This window comes from Schistocerca gregaria, chromosome 2 (genome assembly GCF_023897955.1).
Source record: "Schistocerca gregaria isolate iqSchGreg1 chromosome 2, iqSchGreg1.2, whole genome shotgun sequence".
Lineage (NCBI taxonomy): Eukaryota > Metazoa > Arthropoda > Insecta > Orthoptera > Acrididae > Schistocerca > Schistocerca gregaria.
Genome location: NC_064921.1, coordinates 807,370,175 through 807,387,036, shown reverse-complemented (window position 1 = coordinate 807,387,036; position 16,862 = coordinate 807,370,175). Strand labels below are relative to the sequence as shown.

The window sequence follows — 16,862 nt, the reverse complement described above, 5'->3', positions numbered from 1 at the left end:
GTAAAAGTTTGAAATTTTGTGTAAAGTTTATTGGAGGTCACTAAGTGCTCTCATTCTCAAATACTGGAGGAATAAAGTCCTGGTATTTATGTGCCACATGATATGCTGCCTCACGACATACTTACAGTTTCCAACTGTAATATTTGTCTTATTACATTAAACTTTTAACGTAAGATTATCTCTGTTAACAGTTAGTGTGCAGGTAACGTAATATTACAGTGCTTGCAGGAAATGAAAATGTGTGGCAGGTGTAATATTATGTCACGCCAGTTATGATTTTCCGCAAAGTCAAATGCATATTTATGGCCCCTGAAAATGAAAATGTGTCAGGTCTTCAGGCGTCATAGTTTTTGACAGATGGCAGTAGCAGTATCACCACAAAAAACTATCGTTTTTTAAACCTTCATTGTTATCTCTTGTTTTGTAGGTGTTAGTTGACATTTAAGTTCTCTGTTTCATGGATTTTGTATTCATAATGTGCAGTGAACAAGAAAAACATCTGGAGCAAATGATTTACATAGTCACTGATGAGTCTGCAGATGGTGAGAACGAAATATTTGATGTCGATTCAGATAACACGCCTATTGTATTATTTTCATAGACTGTATTGTTATGAAGGATTTTTCTTCAGGTAAATTAGGAAAATAATACGAGCATATGATGTCAGTGAGCATAATGGTGGACTATGTTTCTCCCCATATTTCAATTTGTATCACACTGTACTCCACTATGAGCACTAACTTTTGCTTTGTTCTTGTGTTTTGTGAGTTTCTTTAGATTTAAATGGGCTGTAAAAGAAATTTAAACAGAAAGATCATTTGTTTGCTTACTGTGGCATGTATATGAATACCAGAACTCATTTCCAGTTTTTTCAGTGACAAGTACTATTAAATTAAAGATTCATCTGTGGGTTCAGATCTGACATTAGAAATGCCAAAATATGTGTACTTAAAGTAGCGAGTCCTATAAACCTAAAAACTTTGGAAATTTGGACTACATATTTGTACACAAGAGTTATAACTAATAGAAAAACCACACATTTTAGCCAGACCACAGGTGCAATGACAGGAATGTACAAGACCAGCACCAAAAGTGTTAATGAGTAGATTTTGACAGCATTTTAAACTTTATCTATAAGTGCAGCTCCTCTCATATGACATTCTGAAAGAAATAAATCACGATAAACTACTGGATATTGTAAAACACACACACACACACACACACACACACACACACACACACACACACACACACTTAGGTCAAGTACCACTCCAACACGTATTAATAAATAGATGACCACAGACCATATGGGTATCAAATAAAATTTGTGGCTGGAATGAAGATTTCTTGGTAAGTGCAACACAGTATGTTATCTTAAATGGAAAGTTGTTGACAGAAGTAACTTCAGATGTCTACTAGAGAAGTGTGCTAGGACACTTATTGTCCATGTTTTATATTAATGAAGCAACAGTGATTTTTTGTAGATAGTGTAGTTATCTAACAATAAAGACCTAGCCAAAACTAAATGGCTGCACAAATAGCCAGTCAGGCCTTGATACAATTTCACAGTAGTGCAAAGATAGGCAACTTGCTTTGAGTGTCCAGAAATGTAAAACTGTGCACTTTACAAAATAAAAAAGTTCCATAATATTCTATGATTACAGTATCAATCTGTGGACACTATTGACAATATCCTTGACAGTCTCATGTAATACATACATCAAGGTGGTTAGGTTTTGCTGCTGCTGCTGCTGCTGCTGTTGTTGTTATGTGTGGAAAAGAGTTCAAAACAAGATGAAACAGCATTATTATTATTATTATTATTATTATTATTATTATTATTATTAGAGTGCATAAAAAATTATGTTATTGCCAACATTGTGGGATGTTAGTTCAGATAAGTACAAAAACAGAAGTGTTAAAATGATGAATCATATGATTTATTTCTCAGAAAATATAGGGAACAGTCACAGAGGAAGATATTAAAAATAATTAATGAATGCAAAAAACAAAGATTCCAAGACTTACCAAGCGGGAAAGCACCGGCAGACAGGCACATGAACAAAACACACAAACACACACACAGAATTACGAGCTTTCGCAACTGGCAGTTGCTTCGTCAGGAGAGAGGGAAAAATGAAAGGATGTGGGTTTTAAGGGAGAGGGTAAGGAGTCATTCCAATCCCGGGAGCGGAAAGACTTCCCTTAGGGGAAAAAAAGGACAGGTGTACACTCGCGCGCGCGCGCACACACACACACACACACACACACACACACACACACACACACACACACACACACACACACATCCATCCGCACATACACATACACAGACACAAGCAGACATATTTAAAGGCCTTTAAATATGTCTGCTTGTGTCTGTGTATGTGCGGATGGATATGTGTGTGTGTGTGTGTGTGCGCGCGAGTGTACACCTGTCCTTTTTTTCCCCTAAGGGAAGTCTTTCCGCTCCCGGGATTGCAATGACTCCTTACCCTCTCCCTTAAAACCCACATCCTTTCATTTTTCCCTCTCCTTCCCTCTTTCCTGACGAAGCAACTGCCAGTTGCGAAAGCTCGTAATTCTGTGTGTGTGTTTTGTTCACGTGCCTGTCTGCCAGCGCTTTACCGCTTGGTAAGTCTTGGAATCTTTGTTTTTAATATATTTTTCCCATGTGGAAGTTTCTTTCTATATATATATATATATATATATATATATATATATATATATATATATATATATATAGAGAGAGAGAGAGAGAGAGAGAGAGAGAGAGAGAGAGAGAGAGAGAGAGGGAGGGGGAGGGAGGGAAACGTTCCACGCTGAAAAAATATATCTAAAAACAAAGTCGATGTGACTTACCAAACAAAAGCGCTGGCAGGTCGAGAGAGACACAAACAAACAAACAAACACAAACATACACACAAAATTCAATCTTTCGCGACCTATGGTTGCTTCTTCAGGAAAGAGGGAAGGAGAGCGAAAGACGAAAGGATGTTGGTTTTAAGGGAGAGGGTAAGGAGTCATTCCAATACCGGGAGCGGAAAGACTTACCTTAAGGGGAAAAAAGGACAGGTATACACTCGCACTCCCACACCAGCACGCGCGCGCGCTCTTCTCGTTATCCGCCAGGCCTCAACCTCCACTAATTTCAAATTGCCGCCGCTCATACCTCACCTGCCTTTCAACAACATCTTTGCCTGTGTACTTCCGCCTCGACTGACATCTCTGCCCAAACTCTTTGCCTTTACAAATGTCTGCTTGTGTGTGTGTGTGTGTGTGTGTGTGTGTGTGTGTGTGTGTGTGTGTGTGTGCGTGTGTGTGTGGGCGCGAGTGTATACCTATCCTTTTCCCCCCTTAAGGTAAGTCCTTCTGCTCCCGGGATTGGAATGACTCCTTAAAACCCACATCCTTTCGTCTTTCCCTCTCCTTCCCTCTTTCCTGAAGAAGCAACCGCTGGTCGCGAAAGATTGAATTGTGTGTGTATGATTGTGTATCTATCGACCTGCCAGCACTTTTGTTTGGTAAGATATATATAGATATTTATCTCTGTGTATACATCACTTACCCGAATGTAATCCTTACATGTATGTGTTTTTGCACGACACATGACCATAACTACACTGTAAGTGAAACTGAATTTATGACTTTCAAGTTTTTGAAAGAATTTCCTGTAGCAAGATATTGCAGCATACAATAATAGATACATGCCAACTTGGAGGAATTATTGTATTATTTTGTCTTTGAAGACGGGGATACTAATGCCTGCACAAATTTTTTATCCTGAGAGAAAAAAAGGGGGAGGGGGGCAGAGCCTCTGAACAGTGATGCCAATGTACACCAATATTTCATCCACCTTTCTTTTTTTGCTTGCAACAAAGTAGGGCAATTACCCACAGCAGTAGCACCTTCATCATAAAACATTCCATACCACAACATTACTTAGTAGTGTAGGGAGAAAGTCGATAATATTGTACAGTATTACTGACCATTTACAAGCTGCTTAAAATACTGCTTATCTGTGTGGGACCCATGCTAAACAGGGACAACAGGGAAACGTCTACAACGCAGGACAGTACAATGGGCCACAGATTTATTTGACACACGTTGGAGAGTGGCATGGAAATGTTGAAAAATCAAGCAGATGCCTGAAGAAAGGCACACACTATCTGGTGACAGACTACAGAATGTGGCTATAGGTGTTAATTCTTAGTCCACAGGATGTTTGCAACAATTAAGTACTGCATATTCTTTCCAAATTCTGTCTACAACCCTATATAATCACTGTGGCTGTATCTCTAACTGCTTTGGTCATTTGTACACTTAATTCATCTCATCAAGCAATTCCATTATTTTTCATTTCAGATAACACTCCATGATCGAGCCACCTACACTATTGGAACTTAATAGTCCATGAACATGAGAGTCAGCTCCGTAACAATTTAAGAAAGTAGCTTTTGCTTTTTATCTTTACGTATTCTTGAGATTTCAGGGAAACAGTGTCCGCCTCCCCATACACTGGCGTCCCTGTAGATAGGCTCTGCTCCCCCAATCCACCCCCTCCTGCTGGATAAATTTTTGCTGGTGCTAGTGTACCCATCATCAAAGACTAATTAATACAACAGTGTCACCAAGTCAGCACTTCTTTCTGTTATTTACTTTTTTATTTGACAAGTGATTATTTTTATAAATTTCCATTAATCCCATAATTCTACTGCTTCGGATGCACATCTTCCTAAGCAATTGGTCCGTTTCTTCAATACATAGTGTTTTGAATGTGACCAGATGCAGGTGTTTGTATGATACCATTGACGTAAAAGCGAAAGATAAACGACTAGAACTTTATAAGAACTCATATTGTTACTTACCAAGTGACGGACACCATTACATGTGTGATATGCCAGAGGAAATGCAATAATTGCCTTCGTGGCAGCGATAAGTACTGGATTCAAGTGCAGTTCTTGTATCCAAGTGATGTAATCAGTGAAGTGATATGGTGATACAAGGGTACCTAGAAGATATTGAAATGCATTACATCTACAAACTGCATAAACTTAATTACCAACTACCACCACCAACAGGACTTAGTTTTTTCTGCCAAAAATGTGTAAGCTTAGCCTTCAATCTATTCTTTAACTATCTATAATTAACAAGACAACATCTGATTTTGATTCAGAAGTAGGTATGCAACAAAGATAGAATTCTGCAATATTGAAGTTTATTTCATCAGTTTTCAAATGCCAACAAAGGCACATCTACACTGTGTTCAAAACATGTTCTCCAACATTGTTTGCGGCTAGTGCTGGGCTATCAATGCTGGCAACATGTTGACAATTCAAAACCAGTATTTCATGGCTGTTTTGGTACAGATCAAATGCTGCAATGCAGCACTGGTGTTTATACTCTCCCTCTGTAGTGTTATATGTTGTCTTTCCATGACATTGTGTTTTCTTTTATGAAATGGAATGGACTAGATGCAAAATTATGAACTTATCATACTCTGTGAATCACCGGAACGCCTCTGGCATGTAGTCCCAGTATTAAACCAAAGCACAACTTGCTACAAAATATTGCCGCATTGCTTGGCATTAGCAGTACTGTCATCAGTAAACTGTCTGAGCCGCCCCCTATGAAAGGACGGTGACAGCAAAAAAGAATGTACAGCATTTTCTTTGGGGCAGAAGCTAATTTATGTTGGAGGAAGCAGTCAGTAGTAAACATGGATGAGGGAATCATCAACTGTAGATATCACCCACCGCATTAATGACTGTCAAGCTGAAGAAGTATTATTGAAAATAATATGAATGAATTTTTATACGCAAATAAAAATAAATATATGTTCAAATGTTTTGGTGCAGTTACCATAAATGAATTACCTTCAACCAAAGCTTCACAAGCTGCATGTCCTATCTAAGATACAGCTGCCTTTGAAACGTGGCAAAATTTGCAAGGCTTTAAAAGGTATCTCCTGCTGGGGGCGGGGGAGGGAAGGGGGACAAAGCATACCAGAAAATCTTTGCTTCGCAGGAAGTATTTTTCTCTCTCTGAAACAACTGGCCCTATTACATTCATCAGAATTTCAAAATCGGGTGGCAACATCCAAGAGAAATTATAAAACTCAAAACAGTCTTTCAAAACCAGCTCACACAGCACATCATTCCCATCACGTCTTCCATCTACCAATGACGACTACGTCTTTCTTCAACTGTTTATTCATCAAGTATTATTACTGCAGCACCACATATAATTAATTCTTTCTCTTTACTTGCCATAGTGTAGCTCTTGATGTAAATACACAATGTGAAATGTTTTAATGTTTCGAGAATTTTGGCATAAATTCTAGAATCACTCTGCCTTCGAACGTCTCGAACATACGATATTTTAAAAATAAGTGCGAGAGAGCCTATCTACTGCACGTCTGTGTGTGCAGGTCTGAAGCGTGTAGTAAGAAGACTGTAGACACGGTGGTTGAACAGCACCGACAAGTGTTTGCTGGTCGCGCCAAGGAAGTATAATGAAAGAACACGGCAGACTCAAGGAACTTCTGTGTTATTCTGTGCTGTTTTATAACTTTGACTATTGAGTGGGGGGAGGGGGGGTGGGGGTTGGGGGGGAAGGGAAAAGAAAAGAAGAAGAAAAGTTGAAATATTGTTAATGGATGCTCATCTTGGACTTGGAGACGATAAGACATGTATTCAGATTCAGGATGAGAATGGACTTGGTTTTTTAAGCCAACTCTCTCTTATCTGTAAATAAACTTTGTTTCCAACCTTTGGATACACAAAGAAACTTACTTGACAGTGTTTGTTTATGTGGAGAATGATATTTGTATAAGTTTGATTTTTAATAAACATCGTTAAGTGAAGCAAAAGAAACTGAGTACATCTGCTTATTTTTATACATAAAAAGAGTCTTGAGAAATTCCTGTTCCTAGCAAATATACTTCGGAGAAGAAGAGAAAAGGAGGTTTGAGCAGCCGGTTAACCAGCAAGGAAAGTCTGCTGACAGTCTCAAGTAAGTCGTATTGTTAAAGAACTGGGAGTTTACACACATATTTAAGTCATCCAAAGCGTTGGAATGTCTGCTGCCAGTTCAGCATAGCAGACGACAAGAATACGTAAATGTAGTCATTAGTGCAGGCAGGGACACGAAAGGTTAACAATATTGCTAACACACTGCTGACTTTGATGGAACAATGTTGTGAACACAAACATGTGCAACTTAACAGTGACAATATTATCAACACTGCCATTTTTTATTTAATTTGGTATAACTCTTAATACTAGTCACTAATACTGGTGTGTTTTGTTTTCTTAACTAGTGTGCATGCAGAGGGGCACACGCCCACGCACACACAAGCACATGCACTCTATTCTTGGTCTCTCACTACAATGTAACATTTATCAATTAGTTTAGGGTGATCTCTATACATAGAATGTTACACATGGATTTTTTTTAGAATAGTGGTTTATCTACATTAAATTACTAAAAACACTGTAGGAAAAATTAATTGTAATGCCTCTCAGTATAAGTGATGTACTGAAAGATAAACTGACACACAAACAAAATTTAGAGCTTCTAATTTTGTGTGTGTGTGTGTAAGTTTTCTACTTAGGAAGGAGGCCTTTTGGCTGAAAGCTTAAGTGTATAGCAGTCTTCTCATTGTGTCTGTCTGTGCCCCAGAGTCTCCTCTATATGATGAGTAACAATCTATCCCTTTGGTATTATTATTGTTATTTATTCAGACTTTCCACTGATTAATATCATCTTCATAGTCTTATGTGAGTCACTTTTGATCAAGATTTTATTTACTCTGCAGGGTCAATCCAAATGAAGTGGTCCGATAAAAATTAAGTTGGTTGCTTGACCATTTTTAAATATTTTAATTTTTTTATATGTGATTATCCTATAACTGAGAAGTTCAAATATATATATATATTTTTAAATTACCTTTCACCTTTACTGAATGGTGGCCATTTTATTTGTAAGTGCGTGATGATGATTCAGTTTAGAGACATTAGCAAAAATATGAATATCTCTGCACTGGGTTAAGTTACAACATTGCAATTGACATGATTGTTTTTAGAAGTGTCTTGTACAATGTTGTCTATTACAGAAAATATCCTAAATTCAAAAATAACCAGTCAAAATGACCTCCAAAATTTGGTATCCAAATTTTCAAAAATCCACTTTTTTGACCCCACCCACCCTCCCCCGCCCCAAAAAAAAATTGCTGGGAAAGGGGGGGGGGGGTGTGTGATTTATGAGAGTTTTTTTCCCCTATAGTTAGATATCATACACTACTAGCCTCATACAGGGTGCGTTCCGAAAGTAATGCAATTATTTTTTTTAAAGTAATTTATTGAACAGATTTGCACAAAAACTTAAAATTCTTCAAAGTACTGTCCTTGGGCCTCTACACATTTTTTCCAGCGACTCTGCCATGACCGGTACGCGCCCTGGGAGGCGTCTTCTGGGACCTCTCGCAAGGTCTTCGTCACGGCGGATTGGATCTCATCTATGGACGAAAAACGGGTTCCTTTCAGGGCTGACTTAATCCTAGGAAACAAAAAGAAGTCAGCTGGGGCGAGGTCAGGACTATAGGGGGGGGGGGGGGGCAGCGTTGGCACCTGGTGTTTGGCCAGGAACTCGCGGACTCGTAGCGCGTTGTGGCAAGTCGCGTTGTCGTGATGGAGTTGCCAGGTAGCGGAGATGTCCTTTCTCGTCCTGACGACCCTTTTGCGGAGTCTTTCCAGCACATCCACGTAGTAGGCAGCGTTAACTGTCTGTCCTTGAGGAACAAACTCCTTATGGACCACTCCTTTGCTGTCGAAAAAGACAATGAGCATTGTTTTCACTTTTGATTTGCTCATTCTTGCCTTTTTGGGCTTGGGGGACTGATCAGTGTGCCACTCAGAGCTTTGGCGTTTTGTTTCTGGGTCGTATTCAAAAACCCAGGTTTCATCACCAGTGATGACGTTGTCCAAATAATCAGGTTCAATTTCAACACGTTGCAAAAGTTCACTTGAAATTTCCGCTCGGTTGGTCTTTTCGTCGTCTGACAACACCTTGGGCACGAGCTTGGCGCACACTTTCCTCATCGCTAAATCTTCAGTAACAATGCGAAAAACAACAGTAGACAACAAGTTCAGTTCATTGTCAAACATCCTGATACTCAATCGACGGTCAGAGTCCAACAGTTGTCGCACACGAGCCACATTGTTGTCGGTTTTGCTGGTTGACGGCCGCCCAGAGCGTTGTTCGTCGTGAACCTCTTCCCGGCCTTTCTTAAAGGCCTTTAACCACCTCGAAATTTAAGAGTAGGACAGAGCAGAGTCCCCGTAAGCCTCACAAATCATTTTGTTAGTCTCCTCAAAAGATTTGTTCAGTTTAGCACAAAACTTAATCGCGTAACGTTGCTCGATCCCATTTTTTCCGTGACACGGTCGGCGCGCAGAGGTTTACAATAACAGACGTCCTGCCGCTTCCACAGCTCGGAGAGCACTGAAACCGGTTTCGCGGCAAAGCTTAGCGTCCCCCCCACCTACTCCATGTGGCCCGCTCCCACTCCGACTACTAGGAGCGGCGCGGGAAATTCAATTGCATTACTTTCGGAACGTACCCTGTATAGACCAAGAACACTTACAAATGTTTCCTTAATTATTAATGAATTTTTGGAACTTGATTTTTATATTTTATTTTATTTATTTATTTATTATTATTTTTTTGAAGTTTGGGGTTATTTATCTCAGGTGGGATTGAATATAAAAATATGACTTTTGCACAGTTTGTACACCTATATGATAACAACGTACTGTAAATTTTTTTAACATTGATATCTGACTGTGAACAAAGATATGAATTTTTCAAAATGAGGAGATAATTCACATTACTCTACAAATGATCTTATGGCTGTTGCCTATTCATGTGTGATATTGGCAGGATATGATCAATTATTATTGAAGTAAGGTGTTGATTTATATACAAAAAGTGGAAACTTCACTGAAATTAACATTTATATTATTCTGACGTACATAAAACAAATATTTTCGATTAACATCCTTCGAGATGCAACTATTCTTAAACCTGTTGGTGAATGTTAAGAACACTTATTTCTTCAAACAGCTTCTGTGATATAGAATAAGACCTCCCAATTGCTGTAGTAAGTTCAAGCACTGAAAGTTTCCTGAAAACATTTTTCAATGGAATCCAAACTTTGTCACTAACAGATTTCTTGAATGATGTTCTTGGGCCAGCAGGGTGGTAAAAAAGCACAAAAACATCATTGTTTTCCAAACTTAATCTTTCAACCTCTGCAAGCCACCACTGTCCATCACACACATGCCACTATGTCATTCAACATTAAGGACAGAGATGATCGTCATAAAATTTGGTTTCTCATGTTACATATCATCGAACCAAGTTTTCTGCAATGCCAAGGAATTTGTAAAAATGCCTTGTTCCTTTTATAGCTATACAGTTTTCAAATCTGATTTGAAGTGTTGTTTTCATATGCAGAACCACTGCTTTCTTGATAAGAAAATAGGTAATGCCTTTAATATTATCCTTGCAAAAGACATACATGTCCTGTACTGCGAGAATTTGGTCTGTGGTTGGTCTTCGTAGGCTGGCTTTGTTTTTCACATTTTGTTGTACCTCTTACTCCATCATGTGCCCTTTTATCATGGCAAGATGCAAAAAAAGTGCCATTCAGCCTCCAACCCAAAGTCTACTTTGTGGTTGCACAGATTTGAAAAATTATGTTTGTTCTTATACTGACTACCACTTCCACCTGAAAAGTATCAGCTTCTCAACTTAGGGAAAATTTTCTTTTATGTAAATTATTACATACTTTTGTAACAAATGTACAGCCAAAGTGTTGTGCTCTGAGTAGTCGCTTAGAATTCGAACTGAAGAACTGCAAACTTCATCTTTCTCATTTTTAAAGTAGAGAATAAATGGATGCACTGTTGCCTTGTCATTGACCCAGTGGTACCCTTCTATTGCATCCTGAATCAGAAATGTAAAATTTTCTGCAAAATCAGCTAACGCTATGCATTCAGTTTCATGAAGTTGCGCTTTTTTGTCCTTTGAAAACTTACTTTGGATTTTAGGAACATAGTGATGACTTTTGAGTTTTTGTAAGTTATCAATTAAATATTCCAAGTACTCTTACTGAGATTTAACCACAATTATCATTTCTGCCCTGTCAGTTGTGACCCAATGTTTGAAGGTAATACTGTCTGGCATTTCATCATCATATTCCTGAAACAATTTAAAAATGGTTTCCTTACCAGGGAAATTATTACACAAACTCATCATGCAGTCATAACTGTTAGTGTCACTAGTAACTCTTTGTAGTTAAGATCACTAAGTTTTGCACCAGCAATCACCATTTTGATTAAATAAACAAACACATACGGAGTGTGTCCCTGAGGATCCAGCCGAAACACACCCCTTAGGACGAAGACCAAAAAATTTTGACCTTCCAATTTTGCATTCAGGAGGAGAATTCCTGAAAGCTACATAAAGTTAATTTAAATTTGACAGCACTAGTTGTTTCTGCTTTGTTACTTTTTTGCAACCTGGGCACATTCTACTGTTTTCATCACCTTGAAAAACCTGCTGGATCTTTTTAATTGTTTCTTCACTTATATCTACTCCTTTCTTCTTTCTTAAAACTGGAAGAATGCCTTGCTCTTTCACTAATTTTTGGGTTAGTTTAACCAAACGATGAGAAATGTTTAATCCATGATCTATTTTTTTCTCTTGACCATGAGTAAGGGAGCAAACTTAAAATTTTAGCTTTTTCCTCTTTAGATGTCACTGAATGTTTAATTTTTAACTTCTCTATTAAGCTCAAACATTCAGTGTCAGATGATGCTGGTGGTAGCTGTCCTCCTCCTTTAGAAATAATGTTGGTATCTGTATTGTTGAAGCATGATTCTAAGCCTTTTCTAATTTTGTCTGAAATTTGTTGTACCTTATTTTCAATAGCTGCTTTTCTTTATTGCTACTTAATTTTATTATTTTCAACACACGAGATAAATCTAACTTAGAACAAGCAAAATCCAATATGCTAACAACTTCCTCATTAGGAATAAAAATGTCATTAAAAAGGTTACATGATTTTGGTTCTGGATTCACAACAAATATTTTTGAGTAACAATTTGGGCACAGAGAATTTCCAGGAATCACATTGTGTTTCAATTCAGAAGCTGCTTCACTCTCACATAACAAGGACAAATGTTCAAGTTTTATTTCTCTCAAACCTTTAGTAACAGGCTTTTTATGAACTTTAAGTGGGTCACAGCTATTTCTTCCAAAAATGTGGTTGTAATTCAGAATATGTTTCTTCACATGATACTCAAACACTGATGCTACAGAAGAACTTACTCGAAATTTAAACAAAGTTTGTCTAACTTCATCAAAGTCACTGAAATTTTTCAAGTTTTTTGAAATTGACCCGTAAACTGTTTTACGGAACATTTCACTTGCTAGTTGTCCAACAGAGCACTGTTCATACATGTTATTGCATTCCAGTTAATCTCTCACAATTAATTACAAATTACACACAGAACAAAGCACATAACACGTTCTACACTCTTAAAGTATGTACGTCCACTCCAACAAAGGTTTCAGAACAGACTGACTACAACAATGTCAAACCCAGCAACAATGTACTTCTACTATGCCACACTCAGCAATCACATACTGCTTTATTGACGACAAACTTAAACATAAATGGGATTTTTATTACCAAAGAACAAAAGTGAAAGCTCCCATTGTTTAATACTGCATTATTAAAAATAAACAAACTAAATGAATATTGGGTGATCGAGTTAACTAAATATATGTCACAAATTTTATTACAATGAAACAATAAACCATTTAAATAAGCAACAGCCATAAGATCAGTTGTAGAGTAATGTGAATTATTTCCTCATTTTCAAAATTTAATATCTTTGTTCACAGTCAGATATCAATGTAGAAATTTTTACAGTACATTGCTATCACATAGGTGTACAAACTGTCAAAAATAGTATTTTTATATTCAGTCCAACCTGAGATAACTAACCCCAAACTTAACAAAAAGTAAAAATTTTCAAATTGCAAAAATTCGTAAAAAATTAAGGAAACATTTGTAAGTGTTCTTACTCTATATGAGGCTAATAGTGTTTGATATCTTAACTACAGGAAAAAAAATAGACTCTCATAAATCATTAATTTTAATAATGAACAGCCTAGAATTTATCTAGGTTTCAGTCGGGATAACCCAACCTTTCTCAGAATAACGGTATCTGGAGTTCCTGTACAGCCCTAGTTTAAAATTAATATTTATACAGAAGTTCCAATACAGCACTCGTTTAAAATTAATATTTATACAGTTGCTGACAGGGCCACGAAATGTCGAAGATATTTAAGTTCTCATAAATTGCTCCTTGTTTGTTATTTTTGGAGGTCATTCTGACTGGTTATTTTTGAATTTAGAGTATTTTGTGTAACAGTCAGTGTTGTAGAGGACACTTCTCTAAAAACAATCATGTCAATTGCAATGTTGTAATTAATCCAGTGCAGAGATATTCCAATTTTCACTAATGTCTTCAGACTGAAAAATCATTGCGCACTTACAAATGAATATGGCCGCCATCCAGTAAAGGTGCAAGATAAATTATTTTTTAAAAAACTGTCTTGAACTTCTCAACTATAGAAAAATGGTCAAGCAGCCTTCACTGGACCACTTCATATGGATTGACCCTGCAGCTGACCTAAATGCTCCTATTCTATCGTGTATATTTTTAGTACTTACCTTCTGATTTTAATCTTTAATAAATATCCTTGTATGTAACTATATTTATAAAAGTTCAATCAAAGAGAAAAGTCATGCCCTCCCTCTCCCACCTCCTACCATTAATGATGTGCATTAATTCTGGTAAGATCTCAAATCTGCAATATTTTCAAAGTGATGATGATGAGTACTTTTTAGGGTTTGTTGTGCTGTCTTGCAGGACTTTACGTTAGCTGTGTTTTCTGTTGAGGAATGTATGCAGATATGTCTTATAGAATACAATGTTTTGGATCTTTTGTATATTAGAAAATAAATTATTCTTATGGCTGACGTGACTGTCAGCAAATTTTTACCTAAGCCCAACGTTGTCATATAGACACTCAATGCTAGTCCCGTCATTCGATGGGATATTGAAAGCACCGTTGTCAGCTGGTATTTGATGATGGTAAGATGAGGTGACTGCGGCCGTCCCAGTCTAGCGTTTCGCTCATCGTGGCTCTCACTGGGAGGAGGTTCATACTGAGTTACTCTCAGTGAAACACAACGACACCTGCAGAAAAGACACACATATTGAGATGAGGCAAATGTAGTTTGCATATTACATATAGTATGTGGAGAATAGTTTATAACAACAGAAGCAAAAATATCTATACATGTTATAAATTGCAGTCCCTCGCTACATTTTTGTCTGTATGTGATGGCTAATCTCTGGAAGTACTGTAAGGATTTTGACAAGACAGTCAAATTCATTATGTTTGTATATTTCACTACATATTATAAACAAGATGTACAGCCATAGATACTTAGTGCTACCCCAGCTGAGATGGCTAGATAGCAAAATATATAATGATGTACTGAAGAGATACCATTATAATCTCATCTATTTTTTTTCTTTTTTTTATCTGGGGTGTGAAACAGCTGAGGTAATAAGTGCCTGAATCGTGATTTAAAATGGCCTTTCCCAGGAAAACCATTCTTTGGGTCTTTAAGTTAGATGATAATTTTGAACCTAAACAACAGGTGGTTAAAACTATAATGAGTAATCAAAGTGAACCTGGAACACTTTTTAAGAGGTGGTTTGGGAAGAATTTCTAAGACAATTGGTGTCTACAGTTGAAAATTAAATCTCCTTCATCATTTTATGACAAAAACACATTAAAGCGTGAAGGGTTAAAGGGCTGACATTCGGAAAGTAGGAAGTTTAACTTCCAGCCGACAGCATAGTCATTATAGACAACTGACATTGGGTTCACAAGTGGCGCACCGTCAGTGGTTTGTTGCAGTGAGATCAAAATGATGATGGGGTCACCGCTTAACAAATGATGATGGCTGAAAGGACAGCGATCAATGTGCGGGCTAGCTAAAATTATCTCCTCGCAATGAGAAGCCAAGACAAAGTCCCCAAAGCTGTAGGAGGAGTTTAATCTCGCATAGCTTGTTCCCACACAGAGAGATGATCAGTATTAACGTCAGAGTAATAGAATGTTCCTACATGAAGCAGTGCTGAGAGAGTCCGAGGGGACGGGGTAGCAGATTAACAGCCTTCACAGTAGTATTAACAGTCTCATCCCTGACACCCTGATGTGCCCAAGAACCTGTACAAATAACACAATGGCCAGCATTAGTGAGTGAGTGAAAGCACTCCTGGATCCAGTGTACTGTATATAGGATTGTACGTATACATCAGGCAGGGGATCTGGGCAGCACTGAGAGAATCAGAGCATACAACAGATTTACAGATTCCACACAATGCCAGCAAACAGAGCACCTGCGATGCCTGCAGGAAACAGTCAATAATAGGTTTTATTGCTAAAATATTGTTATAGTTAGCACTGAAATGTAAATTATACTGTTCTGGATAAAAGGGGCTAATAAACCGTTTCCATGCACTCATATTTTGAAAAGTTCCTAATCAAGTGACGCAGGCAGCCTTGTTGCCTCTGTCTGTAAACTGTATGAAGGATAATTGTCCTCCAGCAAGTGTCACAGGCCTTTTCCAAATCAAAAATACATCTGCAATCTGGTAATTCCGCAGAAAGTTGTCAACAATATGAGTCAAAAAAGTGATGAGACGGTCAACGACAGTGTCATGACTATGAAAGCCATGTTGGACATTTGTTAGCAATTTTTGTTACTTGAGCCCTCATATCAGCAGCTTGGTGATTAATTGTTCCATCATCATGCACACATTACTGGTGAGGAAAATGAGACTGTAGCTGAAAAAAAAAAAAAAAAAAACAGGTCTGTCTTTAGCATGTTTAGGTTTAGGGATTGTGGTGACTTATGTTAGTCTGAAGGAAATATACTATTTTTCCAGATACAATTTTAGAAACAGGAGAAAACACCACTGACAGAGAGGTGCTGCAACATCTGAATGTGAATGTCACCTGGTTCCAGGACAGAACAACACGCTGACGAAAGGGCATGCTCTAGTTTCTTTGCAGTAAAAAATGTGTTGTAGCATTCGTGATTATGCGATGCGAATGAGATTTCCCAAGCCTCTCTTACTCACTTCCAGGATAGGGAGTTGGAATGATAGTGGTGGAGCTTGCTGGGCTAAACTGTTGAGTTACTGACAGAATTACTTGCAACAGTAAGACTGCGTATTGGAAGATAGACCTTTCTGCCAGCAATGTGATAAAGTGTACCCCAAATGACAGTACAGGGAGTAAAGTGGTTAAGAGAATTAACGAAAGAGACCCAAGAGGGTTTTTTTTTTTTTGCTGTCTCTGATAGTATGCTGGCTCTTCACACACATTTGTTTATATTTGTCAAAGTTCTCCACTGTGAGATGGCATTCAAATACAAAGAGACCATGTCATTGCCCACGAATCATGGTCCAGCATTGCTTGGGAGCTTGGGTTTGTCACAGGAGGGAAGATATTCGAGGTGTGAAAAATTAGAGGCAGTTAGAGTATCATTCATAAGGTACTCTACCTGGATGTCAATGCTGAGGAACAGTTGTTTGTCAAAGGTCGCCAATAAAGAGCAGAGCTTCCAGTCAACTTTAGAAAGCTGTCAGGTCATCTTATGCATAGGTTGAATGTGGCTGAGCAAACAAACTGTGCATCAT

At 37.9% G+C, this 16,862-nt stretch overlaps 1 protein-coding gene across 1 annotated transcript in view; it reads right to left on the bottom strand.

Annotated features, from left to right (window-relative positions):
• The window catches only part of LOC126335103 (succinate dehydrogenase cytochrome b560 subunit, mitochondrial-like), a 48,943-nt gene that overhangs the window by 4,612 nt on the left and 27,469 nt on the right, over window positions 1-16,862 (bottom strand). The window contains exons 3-4 of the mRNA XM_049998040.1: window positions 14,143-14,339; window positions 4,869-5,011 (exon numbers count right to left, since the gene is read on the bottom strand). Of these exons, the coding sequence (XP_049853997.1) occupies window positions 4,869-5,011; window positions 14,143-14,339 (340 nt within the window). The remainder of the gene's footprint in view (window positions 1-4,868; window positions 5,012-14,142; window positions 14,340-16,862) is intronic.